The following is a 27,311-nucleotide window of genomic DNA, read 5'->3' as shown; positions in this document are numbered from 1 at the left end:
TACGAGTTTCGCCCCGTATTTTTTATCACGGGAGCCGAGAAGTCACGACGAAGTCACGCGATTTTCAGGTTAGAGAGCTAAAAAATTTTTTCTAACCTCAATGTTCCTGTGTAATACAAGTCACCTGATATCTATATGCCATATTTTTTTTTTTTTTTTGCAAATAGCAAACGAAACTATTCACTGATAATCGACGACCAAGTGGTCGAAGCCGATGATGCACGTACCGCATCACACATGCAACGTTTGTACAGGTACCGAGTTTTTGACGGAAGCCTAAGGAATGTGTACCGCAGTTACTATTATAAGATCGGCTTAATTAGTTTCGGTCTACCCTGCAAAATGCACGTTCCGCTATGGATGGTATATACGAGCGTAGATAATAAACCAAAATAAAACCATCAGGAGATTTACTACCTCGTTCAAATACCTGCCTTCTGTTCGACTAAGGACCGCGCTCACTACAGTTTAGCAGTAAACTAATTTAACTCAGGACTGGCACATTGTAACTTTTCGCTAACTCACCGTCAACACTCTTTTGTCGCCATGGCGTTGGCTCTACGAAGTAAGAAGCGGATGCCGGGCCTGCAGGGCTGCATCCAGGGCTTTTAGATGCAATTCGCTCCTTGAGGCGAGGGCGTGTTTCGGTCAACGAAATCCAGTCGCCTTTAAATCCACCCCTGCACGCCGGGCAAAGAGAGAAAAGATTGGTCAGGAAGGTAGCGACCAACGCAACCATGAGCATAAACGCATAAACCCGCCTCGGTCCCGTACTGAAGCATTATAATGTGTCTGTTACACCGGGTACCCGGTGTGTCCGGATAGTAGCTATATGGCACCTCCATATTATCTACGCAACGAGGACCGCTCGATTTACGACTGTTCTTATGCGCGGAGTACATTCCATGCAGTTCGTGCATTGGTTGGTTTTCGTAGCAGCCTCGGCAAAAGCTAGATCAAGAGTCTGACGCTGCTGCGGTCCGTCAAATTTCCGACCATACAAGGAGAGGCGCTGTAGGAGTGACAAAAAATAATCGATTATATTATCCGAGTATAATCAATTATTTTTTAAACTAGATTAATCGATCGACTCGATTATTTTTCCTCGATGCAATACAATGTAAATTTATGTGATGGAAGTATCAATTAGTATCTTTGTCTCGCTTACCAAGTACACCTGTTTGATACAATAAGTGAAAGATAAATGAATATTTTCACCTGAAATTGAAAAATATTTTCAATGAAACTACAAATTATCTAAAAACTTTTCCTCTATTAAGACTACGTAATGAAATTTACGAAATTTTGAATTCATAAGCACCGTTTCAAAAAAACTACGAATTAATCGATTAATTAACTACCAGCTCTGGATTCTTATAATTTCTGTTGTTTTTTTTTTCTTTTATTTTGCTTGGAAACAACTTTTCAACGGACAAATTTTTCAACATTCGACGTATTTTCATATTCATTTCTTGAACGACAATAAACTTCGGCGTTACTGGGAAGCGATGATGATGCTTTTAGCGTAGCAGGTATACCTATATGGATTCGCCTGCACCGCAACGAATTTGCAATACACGTGATGAATACAACAGATACAATCTACATTGGACTGCATCAATACCTATGTATCTAGCTGTAACTCATGTCGAGATTACCACAGCCTCAGCAGCGATTAAATTCGACCCGATGGAATCGATGGGGCGATCAAGCAGAGCGTGACTAATTGGTCTATTAATTTATACGCGTTATCGCGCAGGTCGCTTTTTTTCTTGCCCCTCTTGCCCCTCCTGTCGTTCGCAACCGACGATCGGTTATCGAACTGATTGGTTATGGGAATACGAATATTCGTCTGTGAACGCAGTCTAGTGAAATCGTTTTCCCAATTCTATAATGCAGTTACACATAGAATTGTAACGATGTTTGAATTTCACAAAGTTTTTTTTTCTATTGTTTAGATTGAATCCACTGAACCGATCAGTACCGATAATAACTGCAGTTTTTCGAAATAAGCTTGATTTTGCTGCCAGGAGATTGTTATTTCAAAATTGAAGAAAATCTATGATTTTAATTACCTACTCGGTTAATAAACAATCGAAACAACATTATTTTTGAATAAAAGTGATTTAAACGTGAAACTAAAACTTGTTCAATTGTCATATGCAATGAATGTTTAGAAAAAATATGTAATTTTTCTTAAAATCCAAAATATCGTTCTAGTTTCTATAAGAAAAAACAAACTTTATCTAATAAAATTATTCTTTCTTTTACTTGTTACGTGAAAGAAATAAAAGTTCGACATCTAAAACCGATACTCTAAATTCGTGTTTATCGGTGTGATTTGTTTTCTGACTACTTTTAATTGTTGCTTGCAATTGATAGACTGAAATTAATGTAAAAAGGCTTGAACATTGCAGATTATTCCTATTACACTTTTTTACGTTCTATTTACAAAGAACTTGACATTTTTCAGAAAATGTTTATGATTCAACGTTAGCGAATGTGCGTCTTTCCCAATTTCCCATGGTTCGTACATACGTACCGCTTTTATTCCTGACAGTGCAGAGTGGATGATGGCTTTGACGGAGCAACCAAAGAAACGCGAATGTAATGCAAGAGTTATTTGCGGTCGTTCTGGTGCATTGGAAAAGTCTCGAGGAAGGCTTGGAACTTTTTGTTCGAGTTGAAAATCCGACCTACCGTATATTACACTGCAGTGCAATGTTGCCCGACAAGAGCAAAGACGTGCGGGTAGGTAAGAGAAAAAATCAAAGAACGAAGAAACGACGCCGAAACGCCCTCACGGTTTAACGTGGAGCTGCAGGAAGGCCCGCTGTTAAAAGTTTTGACTTCTCAATTATCCACAGTCTCGTAACGTCGTCTAAATATTGAACCGTTCCTGGCTTCGTCACGCGCCTCGGGTCGCCGTTTCGGTCTCGTCCTGCAGATTATCCTTGCCCAGAACAATATCGTGCAATTTATACCAGTACCGACGCTACGAAGCTAGACTTTCATCTTCATCGCGCTATCTGAAAATGAGACCTGGAAACAGACGATCTAATACAGCGTTTAGCGTGTTTAGGGCGGTTCGGAAAAGGGCCTTTTTTTGAATTTAGATCTTCTCCGAAACTCTTGCACGTTTTCACGAAAATATAGCTCACGCGAAAGGGCTAGGGTGAATTTTTTTTTTTACTACTGCCTCAACGCCGTTGAAATTTCGAACAAAAGGCTATTTTCGGGAATTTGAAAATGGGTGAGGGTGGAAACTTAGAAGGGTCTGTATTTCGAATGGCCGATATATCGAAATTTCAAAAATGCGAAAATAAAGTAACGTAAGATGAATCGTTCGAAATTTTGATTTTCGAAAGATTCATTTTTCGTTATTTTATTTTTGCATGCTTGCAATTTCTATGTATCCGCCATACGAAATATTGACCCTTCCAAGTTTTGACCTCTACCCTTAAAAATTGAGTTGTTCTTAAATCCTTCGGTTGCTATGTTTTATACGGCGAAAGAAAAGTTTTTGTAAAACCAGAGATGCGTGCGATTATTTTTAGCACCAAAAAATCTGTGTTGAAATTTGTAAAAGTTTCAGAGTTGACCGTTAAATAATTTTTAAGGTATTCTTTATAAGCTGCAAAGATCTCTTTTAAAACATAAAAGTATTTAAAAACAGAAGCTTTGAAATCTAGTTTTGTTTTAAATTCCCTCAAAATTGTTAAAAATCTAAATAGATTCGTTCGATTTCACTTTACGATGGCTCATTTTATTCACATGACTATTATTTAATTTTATTACTATTATTATTATTATTATTATTACACATAGGTGTATAAGTCACCGAAACATGGTTTTTCTTTTTCTTTTGTAGTCGATTCAATAACGCTACGTCTTTTTTTTCTCATCACAATCGATTGCCATCCAATATTGTATTAAATCGAATAAATTCATCAATCCCAATACGATGAGAATAAAACTATACATTGTATTTCTAGTAAATAATCTTCCGATTAAAAAGAGCCGAATCATAGATATCTCAGCTTAACTCTGTAATAATTCGAGTATTTTCAATTGTAGTATCTTCCGGATAGACAGACGGACAGACGGACGTCAAGTATCAACATTTAATTGCTCCTGCGATAAGATAGCGTCCCGCGTGCAAGCGATGTTGGCAGGAATGAGTTTTTATCTTATGCAGCGTATAGGGATCGATCCCGCGGAGAGGCAGCACTGCTCCTGACTCCCTAAACTCGGGGACGGGTATTCTACGGGACTCGGGGTCGCGGGTTACCGTATTATAAGGGTGAACGCGTAGCGCCGCCCAGATTGACGGACCTATAACAATCTGTTTAGCCGTGGGAGGGGGGGTTTGTTATATTCCTACGCGTGGGGAATAAATTGGATATTAATGTTTCATAAACCGTGCGGATCATACGGGAGATTAAATATGCATGTACTTCACGGCCCTTTATGTATTATACCTATCTGCAGGGCGTGAGCGAAACCCTGAAGGGGTCTTCTTCACGCACGAATACGAGTATTGTATGCGTGTATTTTCGTGCCTTAGACAGGTGTTTATAATACACTGTTGGAAAAATTTGAGTAAGCATGATGTCTCGACAGGACCACTTTATATTTGTTTTATTCGTTACGTTTTTTTTTTTTTTAGCGAATATGAAATACATTTTTGTAATGTCCATATTTTAATTGTCGTATCAATCGAGGGGGAAATAACTCACTGAATTGATGTGTCGATAGGTTCGTGAATTAATTGTAATTCAACCGAATTATCGCAAAATAACTAAATCAATGAGAATTAACTGAGAAATAACTGAATTATTAGAAATTAACTCTAGTTGATTTGAATTTGTTTGGATTCGTGCCGGAATCATCTATTTATGTTTGAGAAAAAAAAAAATTGAATTCAAATTAGAAAGTTGAATTGAATTGAAAAAGAGAAAACAATTTAAATGAACAAAAAATAAAAAGGAATGGATTGAAATTTTTTAGAACTCACTTGAATTAGAATGAATTAGCGAGAATTATTGAGAGAAAAATTGAAATTCATAAATTGAAATGAATTAAACTGAATTAAAGAAATTTATCTGTGAGTTAAAAAAAATTCAGTTGAATTACATGAATTAGTCACTCAAACCTCGAGTTATTTCCCCCACGAGATGAAAATTTAAATTGTTTATTTTTCCTTTTTCCTTTCGCTTAGTAATACGTGCATTAGAAAATGGTTAAATCTACCCCATAATTTTTAGTGGACGTGCTGGAACATTTTTCTTTTTCTAACCGTATACCTGCCGTTTGGAAAATTATGCGATAATATTAACCGGACTATCGTCTTTGCTACCCCAAGTCAACTACTTACGTAGACGATGCCATGCCTGCAACATCTAGGAAAAGCTCACGCGGGAAAGAAAAAAAACGGTAGAGACCGGTCGGAACACGGAGTCGTTGTATAGGGTCGTAAATGACCCCGAACGTTGGACGCGAGGACGATAAAAAAAAAAAAAAAAAAAAATACTAATCTACCGCTGTAAAGGTAAAATAATTTACTTTGTTTGGCGGTGTAAAAAAATCATTGACAAAAAATCGAAAGTCCCTGCCTTGCCGCATCTGCACAGACCGCTGGACGCTGCGTTGTAACGCCGTACAAAATCGCGCCTGCTGTAAACTCCTTAGCGATGTCCAGTTATTTAAAATGTATACGTTAATGTTTTTTCGGTTATTTCCAAACTCGTATAAACCCCGGCTGTATTCTGACATATATACATTTTTATACGTCATAGCGATGCGCGAAATTTAATGCGCGTGAATATGGTAGATTATAGGCGGGAATTAGCGAGCATGAGTGCAATAACGTGTTTTGCAACATCTCGCTATTGCTTCAGTGACGGAGCAAAAGTTTTAGTTGGAATCAACGTAGGTGGTTAAAAATAAAAATAAAATAAAAAAAGCGAACTAAAAATCACGTAACTTGACGATATAACGAACCTTGACTGTAGGTAAGTTTATTTCTTTCTTGAAGAAAAAATTGATCGAGAAAAAACGAATGACGAAAAAATAAACGACTCTATACGTACCCGTTTCTCTAGATTTCTGCGTATTGAAAAATTACGCTACGAATTATACTAAGCCTCTAATGTTTTTTTTTTTGCACGTGGTAAATTTATAAATAAACTTATATAGATACGTACTTATAACACACTATACGTATAATTGTTTCACTAAGCTCTGCTCTTCGATACACATTTCATAAATTCATCTGCCCTTTTGAGTCAATGACGATCACTAGCTTACGATTAGTTGTTCATGCGTTTTATTCAGAAAGATACATGTAAACATATGTAATAACAAGACACTTTTCTCATATATAAGAGGGCTGGTAGGAGGATAAAATATTTACAAACTGTTACAAAAAATCTTGGGACTTGTGTTGATCTTAACATTTTTACCGTCGCCGCACGGGACGCATGAGAGACAGAGGAAGAAAGTAAAATAAAAAAAAAAAGGTAGGAAAAAAACGGGTAAATGTACATTTTTTTATCTTCACATACAGAGAACGACCCGAGTTACGTTTCCCTAATATTTTGGAAAAGGGTAAACGGATGCTAAATATTTATTACCAGCAAGTTGTAAGATTCATACGATTTTTTCACTGAAAAAATAGGTTATTTTACCCCGACGTTTGCTAGACATATATGCTTAGGTATAGATTATAACCTGTAACACTTATTCAACCGTTCGCCATCTATTGAATTTTAATATTCTTGTACGTAGATAAATATACATATATACACATATGCATAATTATTTCATCTGGTAACAATGTCCAAGGAGGAATGAACTATTTAAATACGTTGTTGAAAAAAATTAAGGTGCAGTCGGTATTGCAGAATCCCTGCGAGCTAAATTATAGAAATAAATCCCCACTACACTTGTCAGTCTATAAATTCGATATGGGCTGGCGGTAGCGATTGGCACAAGTTGTTACACATAACAATGAAGCACTGTTTACACTCGAGCGATCATCGACTCGTATATACGTATGCTGTAGGTTATAAGCGCAGGCATCATGCATATAACTGGTAATTGTTTTGTCCGCGGTATTATATGGCAGCATGTCAGAACGTTATATGCTATTCAAAGCTATTTACGAGACTTTGGCACTGAATGGAGTCGGTTCAGCCACATGATGCACCATACACTTCATCATTCGCATGATCGCGCTGTTTATGAGGCTTAAGATATGCTCCTAACTTACCGAGTGGTCCTACGTAACATATTTATATATATACCATACATCTCGTTGGGACTCTTGGCTTGAAGCAGCTTTATTTACTAAACTACAGAATTTTAATTTGTGATTATACGTCTATTGCCCCATTAGTAAATAATAAAAATTCAAGCTCGCTGTAGAATATGTCTGCAATAAGTTTTCAACTGCGTTATCCTCACCTTCGAGTCCGTTTGTCACTGACATAATTTAGAGCCAAGGTGTGAAATTTTTACTGTTAAATTATTTTATTGCAGTACATTATACCTAATAGCCGCGAGGGTGACCATCGACAAGAATCAAAAGACACGGATTGGAGCCCGAGGAATCGACCCTGGCTCGAATCGCCCCGTTCGCTTTCAGTTTCCCATTATTATTGCTTACAGATGAGTGAGCGTTAAGAGATGGGCGATGTTTGTCGATTAATCGAAATCGTCGATTCTTTTTTTTTTTTGCAATAACCCATCATCTTCATCCGATATTTTTCAGCTTCGATTAATCGATGTTCGATACTCTTCCTCATAACATTGATAAAGAAACATCGCCGACACAAACGCCAACAATACTCCATAAAGATAACGTAAAAATTCAAAGTTCCAATCAAGTTCGTTTTAATCGATGTAGAACAGTGCCACGTTTTCTGGTTATGAGCGATCCAAAGCGTGAAGGCAATTATTTCGTTAGGTTATTCATATAGCTGTAAGATTCTGCATATTTTTTGTTTAATGTTGATGCATAGTTTGAGGTGACGTATTTTCAATCTATGTGACGATGATGGGATTACATATTAATAATTTTCTGATTTTCTTGTAGTAAATCCAGGAGCAGGCGATCGAAGACTAGATTTGGCTACACCCAAACCACCAATCTCCTTGTAAATATCAAAGTGAAATTATATAATTTATAATATCGCCTGAAAATATATTGATCAAATAACGTATGTGAACAGGAAATTATCTAATTTAAACCTATTTTTATTTCCAACATCGGCCATCCACAGACTCACTGTGCGTGCGGAGGCATAGACGGCATAGCTACGCAGCCGCGTGAGCGACGCCGCAGGGTGCATAAACATACGCTCCGCACCAACGAGCATAAGCCCTCAACTAATGGTTAAACTGCGGTATTCATCCGAAATGATACCCTCGGCCCGGCAGGGGGGTCGGACGACGAGGGCAGAGAGGCGAAGAAAGTTAATTGGTCGATACGACGGAACAGCGGCTGCGGGGCGAGAGTGCAAGTGTGTCTCGCACGCAGGCCTGACGTGCGATTTCTGCGCAGGAGAGAGAGAGAAAGAGAGATGCTTGCCATGTGCAGCCTCGCGGCAGGGGGAGCTAAGCGCAAATCCGTTCGACGGGAATTTACACGTCACGCTCGGCCGCCATTAATTGTTCCTTTCACCGACGCACCGAGCGCCACAGGTTGACTTTGGATGCAGCACATAATCGCGGACGTGTGTACGTGCGTAGATCTCTTGCATGCGTTACTCACACCACCAGGTTGAAGAGGATCCTACGTGTTGTGCGTCTCATGAACAGATGGCGCGGTGATCCCGTGCACTTTGTGTAGTTTATTATACGCCGTGGTACAGTAGATATGAAACAAATCAATTTATCATCACTAACGCGCCCGGGGATTCTATGCGGCACCCGTGTTAAGTAGGGCTCTTCTTGCTGTAGCTGTAGCGAGACATGCGTAAGCGGGTATGTGATTGTATTCCCAGGGTATTGTAACCTGCTGCTATAACTCATCACCCGTAAACCTGCATGTAAATATTGCTTGGTGCAGGTCCCTCGAGATTAGCTCACAATAACTATATAATCTGTCGTAATTGAAGTTTTACACTTTATTCCTACACAGTTAATCAAGGATCTGAATGTACATATATTCTGGTTTCTTTTTATATAATTGGAAAAACTTGTTGGAGAAGAACATGTTGTTTTGAAAACTGATTTTATTTCAATATCACAATCATGCAAGCGGATATACGTATTACTATATGACAGTGAACGAATTATTATATACGTACATATATATATATATAGTGACATATGTAATAGTGACATTGCCAAGAAATATTTTTATATAATACATACATGCATATCGTGGCGCCGGATTATAGTATATCATTGCACTTGGCTCACCAGGAGAAGTTTAGTAAGAACTTAACATCTTCACAATAATTTGGCGGAAAAAATGATCTTAAAAACGATATCGCGAAAGAGAAGCTATGCACAAAAAAAAAAGAAAAAAAAATCAAAATATCCAAATACTTGATTCACCTTTCTAATTCCAAAAACAAAAGGCGAAACTTAGTTCCAACAATGCTTAGTCGCATTCTCAATAACGGACAAAATTAACTCAAACAAGATTATTCGAACGCTCCAACCGCTATCGCACGAAGGAAAACTGAGACAGAACTAAAATAAAATATTACTCGATACCGCTGACCGCGATCGTTCCTAAATTAACCAAGGCACTAATCTCCACTACATAATTGTAACATTAATTTTAATATTAAATGCGGCGTTATTCGCCAAGCACAAAAGAAAAGAACGAAGTTAAATCTTACAACTAATCGCTAAAGAAAAATAAACATATTTATTACTACAGCCGCCCCCACTCACACACAGAGATACGCACCCTACACTGTTAAAAATGATTGTTACTTTATTAAACATTTACTGTACAAAAGAGTTGTCAATTTACGGAATTAGGGTGCAAATTTACAAATTCGGTGCAATGACGTAAATTACTATACTATGTATTTATCTCATATTAACAATGAAAATTTTTGATTTCACTTAAATCTATAGTTACTTAAATCTATCTAAAACACAAAACATTAATTTGAATTTACTAAATTGTATAGTAAATTTATTGTATATTTGTACACTGAATTAATATTAAATGTATGGCGAATTTACTGTTTCCTATCCAAATAAAACTTCCAATGAAGTTTAGGAAGTTCCATACAGAAATTTTTAACAGTATGTTCTTGAGAGGTGCACTTTCAAAACACACTACTAACGCGACTAGACCTTGCGCAGCGGAATTTGGCTGCACGCAATTTACAATTGAAATGACTCTAGTCAAAAACCGTGACTCTAGGTCTAACTTTACAACAAATAAAATTGAATCTACGCGTAACCGCGAAACTCAGGCTACGGCCACCAAACAAGTAGACTATCAAACAAATGTCCAGTAAGCTTATTCGCAAATTGAAAATGGCCAACCGTTAGTGGGTCTGCCAATTTAAATCACTCCCTAATTTTGTTCGTAGGAAGAAAATTAGTACTGACTGCTTTGCAAATGCCACTTGAATTTCGCCGAGAAGAAAATCTACCGACTCTCACTAATTTTTCCCTCGAATTACTCAAAATTACTCCATAATGATCCTATTAGTAGGTTCGCCAGGACTCAAGCAGCAGGGTGGCGTCGACTTTGATAAAATAAAATTCTTTGACTTTTCCCGTCTAAAAATTCAGGACTCCCTGAAGATTACCCACGAAACTTTGTTCGGTTGTAATGTTGGGGGCCTTTCATGACCAAAAGCTCCAGAAGTAGTGCACCTTGAATATATAAATGTGGATCTAAAAAGACATAGTATTGCGTTATTTCACACAAGTAGTTAGAAATTGAACAATACCATTTCCAAAAGTTAGGTTAGCTGATTTATAAAAAAAGCCCGTTTTTCCCTATGATCCATTATAATTCCCTGACTTTTCCCGATAGACGAACTTTACTGACTCTTCCCGGTTTTCCCGATCTGTCGCCACTCTCTCAAGTGATTAACTCCGCTACGCGGAGTTGGAAGTTCAAATCATCCGCCTTTACGATTCGCGATATTGCCCGGTTCTTGTTGGACCTACGATTACGTATTTGTTAGATCTAGCTTATCGCTACGTCGATTTCCACTGTCGCGAACGCTGATAGGCTGTTGGTGTAGTGACGACCTTGCGAAGCGGTGAGGAACGATTCGTTGGCTAACTTCAACGACGGGAATCGTGTTCCATCTCTATTCTTTCGTAATCTCTTGACAGGCCACGTTCGCGGTGTTAGCCTCACCCTCTGAACTCGAGAGCAAAAATAGACAAAAATGAAAAATTTCGAAATATTTCAATTGCTAGCCTCTAAAGTGTCCCTTCTCAGAGTTTCGAATGCGTGACCGTCGTCTTGCCGCTCTTTTCGGAAATTATTAACGATTGCTACCGCGAAATCTATACTTTTGGGTTCCGCCTAGCGTTCGAGGAGCCTTTTGTAATATGCAATAAAAATGCCACATATATATAAGATGAATATATGTACATATATATTTATATAGTTTCATCATTTCGTTCTTACACAATCTAACATGACGTATGTGTAGTATACTGCATACTGCATGTATATGTATAAATTAGAAAAAAATATCCCAGCAGGTCCACTAACATTTTTGGGTTGATTTAATCATTTTTTAATATATTACAAAGTAGAAAAAAACCGAAAATTACAAAACAAATATTGATATGATAATTTAAATTTTAGAATCACAAAAATTTGTCTTATATTCACCAAAAGAAATGTAACGAATAACGCAAATATAAAGTGGACCTGCTCGGACATTATGTTTAGTTAAATTTTTCTAGCTGTGTACACATTATACAGACATAGTATACTTTATACAAATACTGTACATCGTATTAATTAATGTGGTAATCGTAGTAATAATATGATAATATTAATCGTAAAATGTATATCCTTAAAACTATAACATAAATAATTTATTTGCTTAACTGTACAATAATTAGCTGTATATGCCTAGCTGTTTAGTATATATGTAGTTTGAAATGGCTAATAAATATAAAGTTGGCGCGTAAAAACGCTACACCTCAATACTGTATTTTCAGATACAGCGCAGCTATCGTTCTAAATTTACAATGGAACCGGAGGTGTAAAGAGGAATTAATCGCCGCGAGTACCGGGCCTGCGGAAATTTGAATAACATACTACAACGCACATAAGCAGGCACTCCGACGCATCTTTTGGTCTTATAATAATAGACTTTGGTAAATAGCACTCGTCCTCGCGCTGCCCGCAGCGGATGACCTACGTCCTTTCAGTAATGTCGTTTTTATAAGGTTGAAACAACTTCGGAGGTTTGATCTTCGTGGCTTCGTTTGTACTCGACGACGTCTGTAGGGTGGTCGTCTGAGTCTGTGTCGTAGCGGCGGTGCTTCGTACGTAGAGCTTGTTCTCCACGGCCTGAGAAGTCCCGCTGCAGTCGTACTCACTTGACGACGTATCGGACTGCGCGGGACTGCTCAGCTCAGGGCGATACGTCGCTGACGGAGTCCCGGGAGGCGGCGTCGCGTAGGCGGTGGGCTGGCCTGACGTTGGGGGAGAGGAAGGGAGGCTCAGTGGCGATGGGAAATGGAGCGAGGGACCGAGAGCCGCGGCCGCGGCAACGGCTGCCGAAGACGGGGATTGGAGCTGGTGTGGTTGCTGATGGTGATGGTGCGTCTGCATCAGCTGGTGCGAAAGCGTGTGCGCGTGGAGACCCGCGGGCGGGTAACCGGCCCCAGGTACCGTGGTCGTCGCCGTCTGTGTCGGAAGGTGAGGCCGATGAATCGGCGCCGGATGAGCCGGGTGTGTTTGGTAAGGGACGTAGCGCGCGTAGTAGGCCGCTGCCGCTGCCGCGGCCGCGGCTGGAACGTAGCCGGGTGGAGAAGCGGCCTGAAGGTGTCCGCCGGGCGGGAGACCAGTCTGTTGGTGCTGCAGCTGATGATGGTGATGGTGATGATGGTGATTGTGGTAAGGTGGCGGTGGCAGCGAAGCTGTTGCAGCGGCTAGAAGAGTTGCCGCCAACGCTGGGTCGGCGTACATGGCGTAGGGCCAGGCCAATGCCTGTCTTTGGCGTTTGTCTTTCATGCGTCGGTTTTGAAACCACACCTATAAAGAAGAAATCTGTGCTGAGTGATTGATATACATTGTCACATATGAGGCGTTTAGGCGTTTTTCCATGCGTGTGTTTCGTACACAACGTCATTAAGAAGAACGGGGGCTCTGACAGCTAAACACGCGGACATTCCTGAGATGGGATTTGCGAAAATGGTTTAGATTTGTTTGAACTCTACTTATTTTATACATAGCAACAGTTTTTACCAACAAATCTATGGAGTAGCTGCGAGTTCATCAATTGGTTCAAGTTTAGCTAATCTAGTGATGGATATACTAGAAGAGACAGTAATCAATCCGCTACCTTTTGAATTGATTTTTTACAATAGATACGTAGATGATATAATAACGTGTCTGCATAAAGGTAAAATCCGGAATTTTGTAAATGCATTTAACCAATATCATCCACGCATTAAATTCACATATAAAACAGAAGTAAACAATAGAATTAGCTTTCTTGATACCGGCGTCATCAATTACAAAGGAATAGTGATGAAAACGATTTCTTGACCTTGGTAAATTGTTGTGTAAGTATTATTCTTGGATATAAAGGTCATAACATATGTATTTTTGTTATGACCTTAATATCCAAGTATAATATTCATAACATAACATAAGGTCAAAACATATGTATTTATTATGACCTTAATATCCAAGAATAATGTTTACACAAAGGAATAGTGTAGACTGACTGGTATCAGAAAGAAACATGGTCTGCAAGATATATCAACTTTCATTCGCACCATCCGCTTCAATTCAAAAAAAGTGTAGAAACAGCCTTATTCGACAGAAGCATAATACTAGCTGCTGCTCAATTTAGAGAGAAAAATTTTAAAATAATACGCGAAACTCTGAGAAAAAATGGGTACCCATTGAAATCGATCAGGCATTTACAGGAACAAAGAACCCATAAACATTATAATAGCTGCACAGATAGCAAGGTGGACAACATCGATGCCAGTAAACAAAAATGTCTTGGATCAATTCCGTTCATTGACAGCCTGTCACAAAATGTTACAAAGATACTATTGAAAGAAAACATCAATGTTTCATATAAAATTACCAACACTTTGAACGATATAATTACGTCTTTAAAGTCAAAAACCGCCACACTTGAACAAACCAACACTGTGTATAAAATCAAATGTAAAGACTTTGATAAGTGTTACACAGGCCAATCGTCACAGTATCTCAAAAAACGAATTGCAAATCACAAGTATGATGCAAAAAAGCGTGATCCAGATAGATCTGCTCTAGCTCAGCACTTATTGGTTAAGGGCACAGTTTTGACGTTGAAAATGTAAAGATAATTGACGAAGAAACCAACTTGGCATAAGAGGCTAATCAAGGAAACTATACACATTTCTAAAAACAATACAGTCAACAAAAGAACTGACGTACAAAACCTGAGTCATCTTTATTCGGATATCATTTAAATTGTCAATAGAAATTGGCATAGACTATTATGTAGACAATTAGGCCAGTAAGCTAAAAAACATGTAAACAGGTATGTGACTTTCAAAGATGGTTGTTAAATTGAATATTAAGAGAACAGTCCGGTGAGTATAGTTAGATTGGTATTCACTTTCTTCTCGAACACCATGCAATAAACATCGCAAGCGTTAAGGAATGTCGATTTATGTAAGTGTTAAATAATTTAATCTTCTATAGTAGTTTGAATAATAAGATCAAATATTAAGCGATGACTTTTATGTACAGTATGAAAATTTTAAAAGACTAAAAAATATTTAGACGCAATAGAGATAAATAATTACCTAGATGTGCAAGATTTTTAACGCGACAGTTAGTGATCAAATGTAATTCATGTAACAATTTGTGATTTTCTTATATTAAAAGAAACCTGATGATGGCAGGCGGGGCCTGCCGAAACGTCGTTTAAAAATATAATTGATTGCTAAAAGTGCATCATTCCATCCCTGACCATCACCCAACGAAATCAAAACGGTGTAATATTTGCACGGTCACGAACTTCAACTCACGTACACAACACTGTTAGAAATGCGATGCTGAACATAACACCGAAAATATTCTATAGAAGTCCACAGTATTTTGGTGTGCATTTTGAGAACACTCGGTGTCAAGAATCGAACGATTTACCCCGATGATGTCTAATTTTACACTAATCGGTGTGGACTTATATCGACACCGTGAATTTTCTAACAGTGAAGGTACCCGTTCTTATGTTGGTCGAGTGAGTCTGCGAATGCGCATGCGCAGAGTACGGAAAAGACCACTTTTAAATCTTAGGAGTTGAAAGTGATCGTTTCAATACTGCGCGCATAGGCTGTTGTGAAAAAATCTGACATTACCTGACCCTAACCTCAATTTCGTGCTTTGTGAAAAAACGCGCAACATACTCTTGTTATACAAAGAATCGTGTGCAACAAGGAGGCAACGGTCTTTTCGGCTCGAGTATTTGCAATATTCGTCTTTGGTTCACCTGCGACTCATATTGCAAAATCACGCCCGGCCCGAAAAGACCGCGTTTACCTCCTTGTTTCACAATATACTGTAATTTAAAATCAACTGGATTTAGGTCCGGGGCCTCGGTGGCAAAGATCTAACCGTATCTTATACCCGGAGAGCCTAGAAATGGAAGTCGGCAGCGGCAAAACCGGCTCCAGGCGAGGCGTCAAAGAGGATATTTGCTTTTCGTAATTGATTCGTTTGAGAAGCCTCGAACAAAGAGGCGCGTTTTAAAGGTTATAATCGTCGCTCTAATGCGCCGGCGGGATGCAAGAGCCGCTCGTATTTCCACACCCATCATATTATACTGCTACAAAAAGTTGCAGCTGCATGATCTCGGTCGCGCACTGTTAAAAATGTCCGTAAATTTGCCACACATTTACGACACGAGAGTCTGGCAAAGTAAAAATTTGGCGTTTGAAAGTGAATTACTATAGCCGTCTCATTAAATGTGCAATCACTTTTCCCCAATTCCGCTTAACTTGGTTAATAGAGAGACGCAAAAGCGTGTTGTAAATTTAGTTAAATTGCTGTGTTAAATTTGTTGTATCTGTCAATTTAGGTTGTAACGATATTTTAAATTCAAAGTGCGCGCGAGGTTTTGCTCGACTCAGCCATCTCGATCCAGGCGTCAGGCGGAAGAAACGGCTGAACATTTTGAACATTCTACGGGAAGACGCCAAGCCGACCAATCTTAAATTCCCCGCAGAAATTTTATACTCATTTTTAATGGCAGTTTTTAATCCATTTCAACACATCGCCATTACCAGTCAGTCTCCGTAATTACGAGAACGTGTAATTCATCATTAAACAATAAAACCAAGACACGAAACCGAAAAAATGATCAATTTCAAAACTTTCGCGCATTGCTAAGTCAGCACGAAGGAGGCTTCCAAAAAACCGTAGTCTGCAACTCCACCGGAAAATACTATCATCGAGACGATTATACGACGAAGCTGCGGTCAAATAATAAACAACGGGATGAGTGATTTTTAATATATTTATAAAATTTAAACTTTTTTATTATCATCCCAGACAATTTTATAACCTGACGTGTGTTAATTTCGGCGTATTTTATTTTAATTTATTTGTGAATGTTTGAATGAATGTGTAATTTTAATTATTTTGACTATGGACAGGTTTCAAAGAGGTATTACATATTATTTATATATTTAGTTATATTTAATCTCAATTTTATTTATATCTTGTTTATATTCCCTTTATATTTTATTGATTTTTTATTTATTTTTCACTCACGTTTTATTTACATGTTCTTTATATTTCATTTATATTTTATTTATATTGAATTTATTCAATTGAGAGTCAATGTCATATTTATTATCGTTCTCGTCATATTGTTTTGTAAGCCTATCCATAGATTTCACGTTATTCCTTTTATTTTGACAAAAGGCTCAAATTCTTCATCGTCCCCTTATTTATATGATTTATATCCTATTTATACATGTTTTTGATCTCCCATATCAATCATAATAGGCAAAAACAAAAATAAAACAAACAAGTATTTACAAGGTACGGCATTTGGTATTGACTAAACATTCTGCTGCATTTACGTGACACATGTGCGTCCAAAGAAATTCGATTAGAGTATGTTAATTTTAAAAATCTATTGCGGCAAAAGTAAGCATCTCTATAGATTCTGCTCTGCGATTTCGAATATCCCATAATTAGGTTTGGAAATCACTCATGTGGACTTTAAATTTCGTCGTATTCTGATTTCGAATTTCCTAAAACTGAATTCTAAAATCACCCCGAAGAATTTTAGTTTTACTTGATAATATTTTAAACGCAGAGTATTTAAAAAGATTCTTAAGAATCTTTGGAAATTGCGGAATTTCCTTGTCAATCTACTCAACTTGTGCAGGTATAAATTTTATGGGAAACTACCATGGAAATTTTGGAATTAATAATCAAATTTTCAAATTGTGATAATTTCGTCATAAATTTACTGAGACGTACTGAAAATTGACTAAATTTGGATAGGAAATACGTTTGTAAATTCATTCGAAATTGTATTGTGAGTACAAACTCTGAACATATTTTATTCATAAGCTATCATGGACTGTATTATTTATCATGCCCGTGTCGACTGTCCGTTGTATTATCAATGATAATGCGGTAATTTCTTCTATTCAATCTAAAATGCGTTTTCAGCGATTGCAGTAACTGAAATGTTGTTGAAATCAATTATTAATCCATTTTTTATCCATTTCTTTTTATTTCACAGTTTTAGTACACATTTACCATAACGTTACCAACTCGTACAGTAAATTTAACAAATTTTAATACAAAATTCCTGTACTAAATTTGCAGATTATAAATCGAATAATGATATCCAAGTACATGACATACTTATCGCACTAATTTTTGGTAATTTTATTGAATGGTGCGGTAAATTTGACAATTCTGGTTTTTAAATTATTCAACACATGTAAAGTAAATTCACAATACCGAACCTGAATAATGCTTCCTATACATTTTTTGTAAATTTATAACGGATATTTTAAACAGTGGGGTGCAAGCAATAGTCGAGGAAATAAAGCACTAAAAACGGCCCAACTGTCGATTTTTTGAGTAGTAAGACGGATTTTAATGCGGTTTTTTGCATTCGATTCATAAGAGCGCCTACAAACTTTGTGAACTAAATTGATTAATTAATTTTTTGAAAATGCATTATGGCATTAATAATATGCATTTTGCAAGTGCACTTCCAAGAGACACTAAATAAAAAATTTGCTACTCGGGGGTTTTTGGGGTCGCTGAACACGAATATCGCCACGGCAACCGTCTCCGAGGTACCTGGTGCCCAGGGTGGACAGTATCAACGTCTTCTCCTAGAGTTTTGGCGAAAATTGTGATCGAATTTGTCGAAACTCGTTGCTCGGGGGTTTTTGGGGTCACTGAATACGAATATCGATACGGCAACCGTCTCCGAGGTACGTGGTGCCCAGGGTGAACGTTTCAACGTCTTTTTCTGGAATTATCTTGAGTATTATCATTTTTACCTCAATTAAAGTATATTGTTCTTAATTCAATCACAAATTCGATCACAATTTTCGCCAAAACTCTAGGAGAAGACGTTGATACTGTCCACCCTGGGCACAAGGTACCTCGGAGACGGTTGCCGTGGCGATATTCGTGTTCAGCGACCCCAAAAACCCCCGAGTAGCAAATTTTTTATTTAGTGTCTCTTGGAAGTGCACTTGCAAAATGCATATTATTAATGCCATAATGCATTTTCAAAAAATTAATTAATCAATTTAGTTCACAAAGTTTGTAGGCGCTCTTACGAAGCGAATGCAAAAAACCGCATTAAAATCCGTCTTACTGCTCAAAAAATCGACAGTCCATTGCTTTATTTCCTCGACTACAAGTATATAATTCATATCAGTCGTAGACATTCTGCAACTCGACCGCATAATATATAAACATATTACATGTAACGATGGAAGACATCCTACTCAAGAAAGCTTAAACAACTTTGGAATTCTTACCTTAATCGTGGATTCAGGAAGCTGGAGCTGAGCTGCTAGTTCACATCGTCTGGGCCTACTGACGTAATTTTCCCGGTGAAATTCTTTCTCCAGTCTCGCAAGTTGCTCTCGTGTGAACGCCGTTCTGTACCTCCGGATGTTGGAGTCCATCGAGGACAGCGGAGGCTGCTGATGCGACGGCGAGGTTTCTGCAAAACGATATTAAGATGATGCAGTAGTGCAAGTGGCGGTTAAATAATTATACACATACCGACCAACGGTACACGTTACCTCGCGGTTATTAGTACGTATCGTAAAATCCTAGCAGACGAGGTGGTTACGAAGAGGTCGACATACCCCTTCAAACCCGCAATAAAAATCAACGCTATTTGGGAAAGTAACGGGCGTAGTTAGATAATTACCACAATAAACCCCGGAAAAATGACAATGGATGCATTCCTGGAAAGGATTGTTAAGTTACGGCCCTGCTCTAGGTACATCAGAATTGTTGCTATAGACTACAATGCAGCAATTCGACAGGGTCCCACAGCTATACCGTAGAATCGTCCGGGTGGGGGTCTGATTACCAAATTTTCGATGTAGATCAAACAACAGCAAAAAATAAAGGATTATCGAATTGGATTACGAAGCTATTAATTACCAGCACGCACCACCTACAACCTCGCCCGATATCTATGGTAACTATACTCGCTGAGGCTGCAGTTTTGCCCTAAACTTCGCGCGGTTACACCACCAACAACCGGCCGGCACAGTGAACACTTTCAACACTAATTGTATCATTACCGTGTATCTTTGCGGACGATCCCCCATTGGAGGAGGGACGTGTCGGAGGTGGACTGTTTGGTGGACTGAGCTGATACTGAGGAGGAACAAGGTCCACCACGACAGTGTCCTCCCGGTCCCGGTCCCGGTGTTCCTGTGGCTGATGTTCGAAGGTCCCCTGGTACCCCTGCATGTTGCAGGAGTTGGATTTGCACGCAATCGAGGAGGGTGAGTGTATTTGATGAAAACCGCAGGTAATCCTCGCCGACGGGAATATCACGATCGGCATCCACACCCAAATAACACTTCAATTTTAAGTATAATATCCATTTATAACCGCTTGGAACACCTGGTGTACACCACGGTGTATAACTGTCATGCGAACTGGTACGATATAACGACGGTTACGTGAAAATTACGGCGTTGAGTAGCTCCGTCTCCGTGCTACATCGGCACGTAAACCAGATACCTTGAAATAAGGACGTGACTCCGTTCGCCGAAGACTCGAAGGCGACTGCGCCAAGGTCTCGAGGGGGGGTTTGGTTATATACGGCGATAACGACCGGGCGACGACCATGCTGCCTCTACGAGGCTCGTGATTGATCGGCTGGTCCTTAGAGTCGCCTCGGTCGTTCGCCGTTCGCCAGCTACGATTGGCCGGGACTTGCTGAGCCAAGGATCGTCCTGTCCCGCCTACGCGGTCTGTACCTATCTCCCTTCCAAACTCGGGCCGTTGTCCCCCGCTCGTTCCGGCTCAGCATCCGTATATACGCTGCACCTACGTCGGGGCTCGAGGAGGACTACATAGATTTTCGCGAGAGAATCATCTGCGATAATTCTGCCGTATAAAATGGTTATTCCCGCTCGCCTTTACCTACCCTCCGGCAGCCCTCCATGTCCCTCCCTGGAAGCTCGATCCTGCTCCAGGGACTCTGGGTGCGTGAATAAGTCCATCGATGTGTTGGTGCCAGGACTCATGCTCGTGTGCGTCGAGCCGTTGCAGCCTGAGCAATAAACGAGTTCAAGAAATATGGTGGCATCTTCGTACTCGAGCTGGCCTTCGCCGAGGTATATATATATATATTTTTGTACTCGAGGAACCGTTGCTCCAGTTTTGGTTTTCGCCCGCAGTACTTGGCAATTAAATTTTATGCCATGGTATTGTTGGTCTGCGATGATCCAATTGGGTATTTTCCTCGTTTAAACGGGGCCGCGTAGGATTTATAATGGTACCTAACTGAACTTGAGAATCTATATTGACCCCGAAGTTTTTTCAAACAATTTTATGTTCCTTACTGCCTCGGGTAGGTATAAGAAACGTGCATGCGAAATAGCGAAGCTAAGGAAGTCTTTATTACTCCAATTAGTCCAGGAAAAAGTGAATGTAGAAGTATCAAGTTCGGAAAGTATGCGTTGACCGCTCGCATAGGTGATTGATAATTTACGACTAGATCACCACGGCATTCAGTACCCGACCGAGGTACATTATTGATCTAATTTGCGAGCAACTATGACCTATATATACGAAACCTGCGAAAGGTTCGGGTCTGCAGTTTGTCGGTTTACCTCTGGGACACCTCTCAGGAAATCTTCTCTACCTATACCAATACCGACTGCACCGTAATATTGCGTACTGAGTTTCGTCCATGCACCGCCTCTCGGTCAGCATATACTTACGTAAGGTGAAGGACGAATGGGCGCAGGTAGGATAGACCTAAATGATACGTACAGCGTTAAATACCTGAAAGTGAAAATCATGGAAAATGATCGTAACAATGACGAGCCTGCATCCAGCGCTAGGTATATTCCTTAACGTAGATAGATAGGAATGATTAGGGTTATAAACGATTATTTTACAACTCCTGAAAACATATATGTATCTTTTGTTTCCGAATGGGTTCAAGCGATCAACCGTCTCGATCACTGGTAAAATCTTAATCCTATTGCCGATGTCGATGAATGGCGACGTTAAGTTGCTCTGTGATAGACACGACGATCACTGTGCCCGCCCTTGATCTTCTTGTGCACCTGTCTGTTGGGACGAGTGTATGCGGTATAACGTGACTCTAGTTACGGCAGCGATGATCGAAGCGGATTACCGCTGGTCCAATCGCGTACTAATATGCTGCCACCGCGACCGCCTAGTTCATTACGAGCTGCAGTTCTCGATTAAACGATCGATTTAACCTGCCCGGCGAACCGTAGCAGAGCGATCATGCGCAGGGTGTGCAAATATATGTATATGTGGAGAGAACCCCGTTCGCATGCGTGTAACCGGCACGAAAGGCGTATACCGGGTTATTTCCGTGATCCACCCGATAGAGACCCCTATTTATAGAATAATGTAGAATAAGTCAACTTTGAACGGTTCCGAGTTCCGGCGGGGCGACATCAAACGCGTGCTGACAAAAGAGCAGCGAAAGTCGTCGGTATCTATGAGTACCCTAATTTACTTGTAATTAGGCTTTTTCTACGGAGCGCATCGCATAAATGATCTAGTATTTAATCAACGGTAGGTGTACTGTAATTATATTATGTTAATTGTCGTGCGAATTATGACGTACGACCGTGGTGGAGCAGCTCGGGTAGGTAGTTAGGCTAATCCACTTACGAAGACAATGGTCACCTTACTCTTGCCTGCAGAGGGCAGGCCCATCACGGTTTCACCCTGGGCGAGACAAAAGTGTTACGGACTGTTTGGACACTTCGTGATTCGAGAAGCCAAACAATTGCTGGTCAGACTTACCTGCGCATAGCAATGCCGATGCGGTCTTCACCATTAACTTTCCCAACTTTCATACTTTGACGTGTCTCAGAAATTTTGATTTTCGTTGTTCTAATTTGAAGGGAAGGATAAAAGTGCAGATGCTGGGGTCCAGTGGTCCTGGAAATGTCCTTGAATAGCGCTTGTCCTTCAAAGGTCCTAGAAACTATCCTTAAACTTTTTTTGTGTCCTGGAAACATTCTATTTTTAATATCCTCGACTAACCTGAAAATGTTCCGGAAAGGTCCTTGAATTTGTTACGGATTCTTTACTGGACATCATGAGTTGGATTTAACAATAAGTAAGATTTGGCAGACCATCAAATACAACGAATATACTTGTCGGACAGACCGTCCACTGCGGCACGGCAGCGCAGCGGCCGGATCATCGCGTCGTCATCACGAAATTAAAGAAAACTCGAGTTTTATGGGGCTCTCAACGTTTTGCGATCAGCGCCCGGAGATCGTGGTCTGAGGTAGTCGTTGTCAGTCGGATAATGGGCGTGTAAGCGTATGCGCCTAGCTGTTTTATTACGCCACGGGCGCATTAGCACGTGTGGATGAAGACGCGCGTCTACAGGGTCGAGGACGGTAGCGAGCCAGGCGGTGAGATCAAAGCGGGAGACCGAGCCTTGAGTGTTAAGTGGAGAAGCTCCGCTAATTAGCACAGCCCAGATTCGGGCGGCTTCGTCTCGAGTCTTTTTCCTCCGTCTCCTCCCTCTCCTCGTCCTCCTCATCGCGGCCTTCCGGCTCCCGCGCGTTGTACACACCTCTTAGTACATTTTCCCCAGCAGCAGGCCTGCAGAGCATCGTCGAGTTCGGAGCTCCTATAAGCGTCGAAGCGATGCGCGCGCGGGTGTCGCCGCAGGCTTTTGTCACACGTTTTTAGGCTGAGAGTACGATAAGCCGCGAGAGCAAAGAGGAGGAAGAGAAAGGGGACGAGGGCTAAGATGAGGGCGAGGGGCTGACTATCGAAACAAAATTAGCAGCCGAACCACTCAGCTCTATAAACTGCCTACTTGACAAACCGACGTCGCCTACAACTACTCGAGCAATTAAGAGCACTTGAGGCGCCTAACCTTTAAACGGTTGTCCAAGTCGTACTTGTCTAGCTTCCGGCAGGGTATTTTTTCATTCCTCTGCTCCTCCGTTTTTTATACTTGCCACAAAGTCTTCTCTTCCTCCTCGAACAGCCGCCACCTTGCGAAGACGACTACGATACGACGTTGTTTGGGTTACGATCCACCCTAGCGCCGTCATCGTTTTATCTTCCCTCAGTTTTTTCTTTCACTGTAATGCACGAATTCTTTTCACTACACACTGTATAATGAAAGTATAGCGATTTTTGTGCGACAATAATTATTCTCATTGTTGGTTAATGTTATGATTATTTTATATTTGTTGTTCATGATATTAATATTGTCATACTTAATAAAATATTATATCCGGAATTCGGAAGTTCGTTTTATTTGTCTTCATTTGGTGTACAAACAGTAAAACAATCTTAGTGTATTAAAAAGATATTCTGGATATCCCTGATCGAAAACTTTGATTGGACATGAAAGATTTTGGTAGACAATTATAGAATGGGATTCAGAAGCACGATATAGACTTACCACTTTGTATCGCATTTATGAAGCCTATTCCATGATATTCTTTAATACCTAATCATAATCTATCAAATTCTATCGAACTTTTTGAGCAGGGATAGGCAAGCGCAGACCATTTATTAAAATCATATCGCCTCCATACGTCTTCAAAGCAGACGCAGAAAACACCTTTCGATGTCTACACTGAGAAAAAAAAATGATTGGATTTAATAAATATTAAAAGAGATCAATAATAAATACTGAGAGTACATGTATTCAAAGCGACAATCTATGTAGTTTTTAGTTAAGAAAATAATTTAAATGAATTAAATATAGATTCAGCGACATAATTCGCTGAGTTGCTCTTCTGGTTTGATATTTTTTTCCAAGCGCTGCATGCTTCGTGTAAAACAAATTGTCCCTTCACTGAAATAATGTTTACTATATACCAATGGGATATTCTTCCGACGAAAGAAGGTATGTGGGAAAATTTTATTTCAGTGAAATAATGTTCAATTCGTAGAAACAATGATTTATTTGTTGCAAGTGCGCATGCAATGTTATCGAGAGTTCTTTATATCAATTTCAAGTGTACGTCATTGTTGAAAACTGAAGAAAAGTTATATTCGATTGTATTAGTCAATAACTTGAATTAAATGTGGTACATATAGCAACTCAAGAACTCCTTCTTGGTTCCACTCAAACATATCCTTATTTATAGTGGCATGGAAGTTTTTGGTTTGAAGTATATAGCTATATAATCTGATGAACAAAATATCTTCTTAAATGAATATCAACACCTGTCTTGTGAAACAAATTCTTGTTTCAACATGTTACACATTTCTTTGATCATAGTTATCATTGATTATGTCGGACAAACATCACATTGAGCCATATATACTATTTGACAATAACGTTAATATTTCAGGAAGCGTGAGATTATTTTTTGCAATCTCTCGGTACTTTTGAACCGATATGTTCAGCTGTTAAAGCACTGTTCTTTCACGAATTAAATCAGGTTTGTTGATTCAAGTGAAGTTATCGTTCCGAGATTTCTAGTTTGATCCTACGAAATAATGATGTACTTGTTTGAAATCCATTAAACTCGAAAGCATATAGCATTTAAATCAACGTACCAATATTTTTGTTTCAACTAAAAAGTGGGTGTTCCGAATGATAAATTGTTCGAACCAAATAAACTGGAAGTAAAAAGAATTAGTTGTTTGGTTCGATAATTTTTTTTCTCAGAGTAGGTGTCGTCGCAGCACCTTTTTATACAGCAACCGTACGATCTTATTGAGTATGAATACATAGTACATATGGGATTACGACCGGAGTTGCTGCAGCTTTATAGATAATATCGGATATGCGAGAGAAGGAGGTAGATTGGACTGTTGACTCACTTCGCCTTGTGGCGGATTTGATATTATTGACTGTCGCAATGCGAATGATGTGCTTGTGTAGTCTATCAACGTTCTTGTGCACACCTACACACTATTTATTCAAGCGTAATATCGACGGATCCGTGGAAACCGACGTATTTCGTTGGACCATCTAGAACGGACGTATTTCGCCGAGAAATTTAGAACGGACGCATCTTAGTCGACTATAGAAAACGTGGATACAAATAGAGCTTTGTTTACACTTACTGTAGCGTTTTTCGAGATACGTCCGTTCTAGTCGCCCGACGAAATACGCCCGTTGAAGAAATATGTCTGTTTCCATAGGACCCGTCGATATCTACTTACATACGGAGGTCTAAGTACTCATTGTCATTCACAGCAACAAGGCGGCCCGAACAATCCTGTTCCACTATCGCAGCAACAGTGGGAACTTGGTGCTTCAGACAAAGGAATTATATAAGCGAATAACACCTCGGCGATGACGGTAGTCTCGAGTCCCGCGTAATCGGCGATTATTCGCGGATTCCTCTCCCTCCTAATTTTCTTCGTCCAGGCTGCGGCAGGGTAAATATCGACCGGTCCTCTTCCCCTCGATTCCTCATTATTCTCCTCCCTGGATTGTCCGGTCCTCGTGGCTGTAGGCTGGCAGGATGATCGCCGCAAAAATCACTACGGAGTGACGACGAGGTTATCGGCAACGAGCTTCAAATCCAGCTACGGCACTTGACAGCATAAGGAAGGGTGAAAGCTACGAAGCAGAGTCGATTTATCAAACCCTATTCCATAATGCACGCCTCCTCGGGCGCCCTTCGTAAAAGAAGCGCGATTCCAGAGCTTAACAGGGATTTTGTACCAGTGTGGATAGATTGGAAGCCACGTTCATGCTACTGCACTGCATCATAGCAGGCCGAGCATATGTGCCCGATCAGGGGGGGGGGGGGGGGGGGGGGGTTCCCTTCCACGCATAAACTATGCATACGTGTACATGTGTAGTTCCGCGAATACATATTGTGTAAATATAATTGAGTAGGTATCGCCACCCCTCATGTATCTTTTGCAAAGTGTTTTATTATTTCAATTTAATGATCCTGACCCCTCAGTGATGTCCCCTTAGTTGCTATCGTACGCCATAAGCTCCTCGTTTTGATACATGCATGTAAGATAACACTATAATTTGTATCGGACGCAGAGTAAAGTCAGGAATCTGTATTGTTAAAAGAAAATGAAAAAACTCCAAAATACGCGACCTCTCATTGTCGAATGGCTTTTTGATATCTAGTGATACCGAATAACTGGAAATCCGCATATCCATTTGAAGGATATTAGTTACAAGATATTTATATGAAGGATTGTACACGGAGGATGAGTTTATTAGAATAAAGATTTAAAATTAACGATGAACAGTGATAAAGCGTTTGTATTAAGCAGACGTTTTATTAACAGTATTTATTTACAATGTGTTTGAATCTGTGCCTGTGGGGAAAAGGGAAGTATGGGACGGGGGGTGGAAGGGCAATTGGCCGGGGTCTCCCCTAATGATCAACTGGCACTTCTACGTTTCTCTCTTCTTTCA

General features: G+C 39.7%; 1 protein-coding gene across 1 annotated transcript; it reads right to left on the bottom strand.

The window, feature by feature from the left end:
* Positions 1–12,102: 12,102 nt before the first annotated feature.
* Positions 12,103–20,480, bottom strand: LOC124182872 (segmentation protein even-skipped-like). Its single transcript, XM_046570639.1, has 3 exons — positions 20,005–20,480; positions 19,222–19,409; positions 12,103–13,216 (listed from the first exon to the last, which is right to left on the bottom strand). Exons 1-3 carry the CDS (start codon positions 20,270–20,272, stop codon positions 12,374–12,376), a joined length of 1,299 nt encoding a protein of 432 aa, XP_046426595.1. The 5' UTR covers positions 20,273–20,480; the 3' UTR covers positions 12,103–12,373.
* Positions 20,481–27,311: the final 6,831 nt, after the last annotated feature.

Source organism: Neodiprion fabricii, chromosome 5, assembly GCF_021155785.1.
Source record: "Neodiprion fabricii isolate iyNeoFabr1 chromosome 5, iyNeoFabr1.1, whole genome shotgun sequence".
NCBI lineage: Eukaryota > Metazoa > Arthropoda > Insecta > Hymenoptera > Diprionidae > Neodiprion > Neodiprion fabricii.
This window is presented reverse-complemented; position numbering and strand designations above follow the sequence as displayed.

Coding starts and splice junctions, on each gene's coding strand:
- LOC124182872 (XM_046570639.1), bottom strand. CDS start 20,272: ATGCCGATCGTGATATTCCCGTCGGCGAGGATTACCTGCGGTTTTCAT. Junction 19,410..20,004: donor ATCGTCCGCAAAGATACACG/GTAATGATACAA, acceptor ATCGTTTTGCAG/AAACCTCGCCGTCGCATCAG. Junction 13,217..19,221: donor TTCCTGAATCCACGATTAAG/GTAAGAATTCCA, acceptor TCTTCTTTATAG/GTGTGGTTTCAAAACCGACG.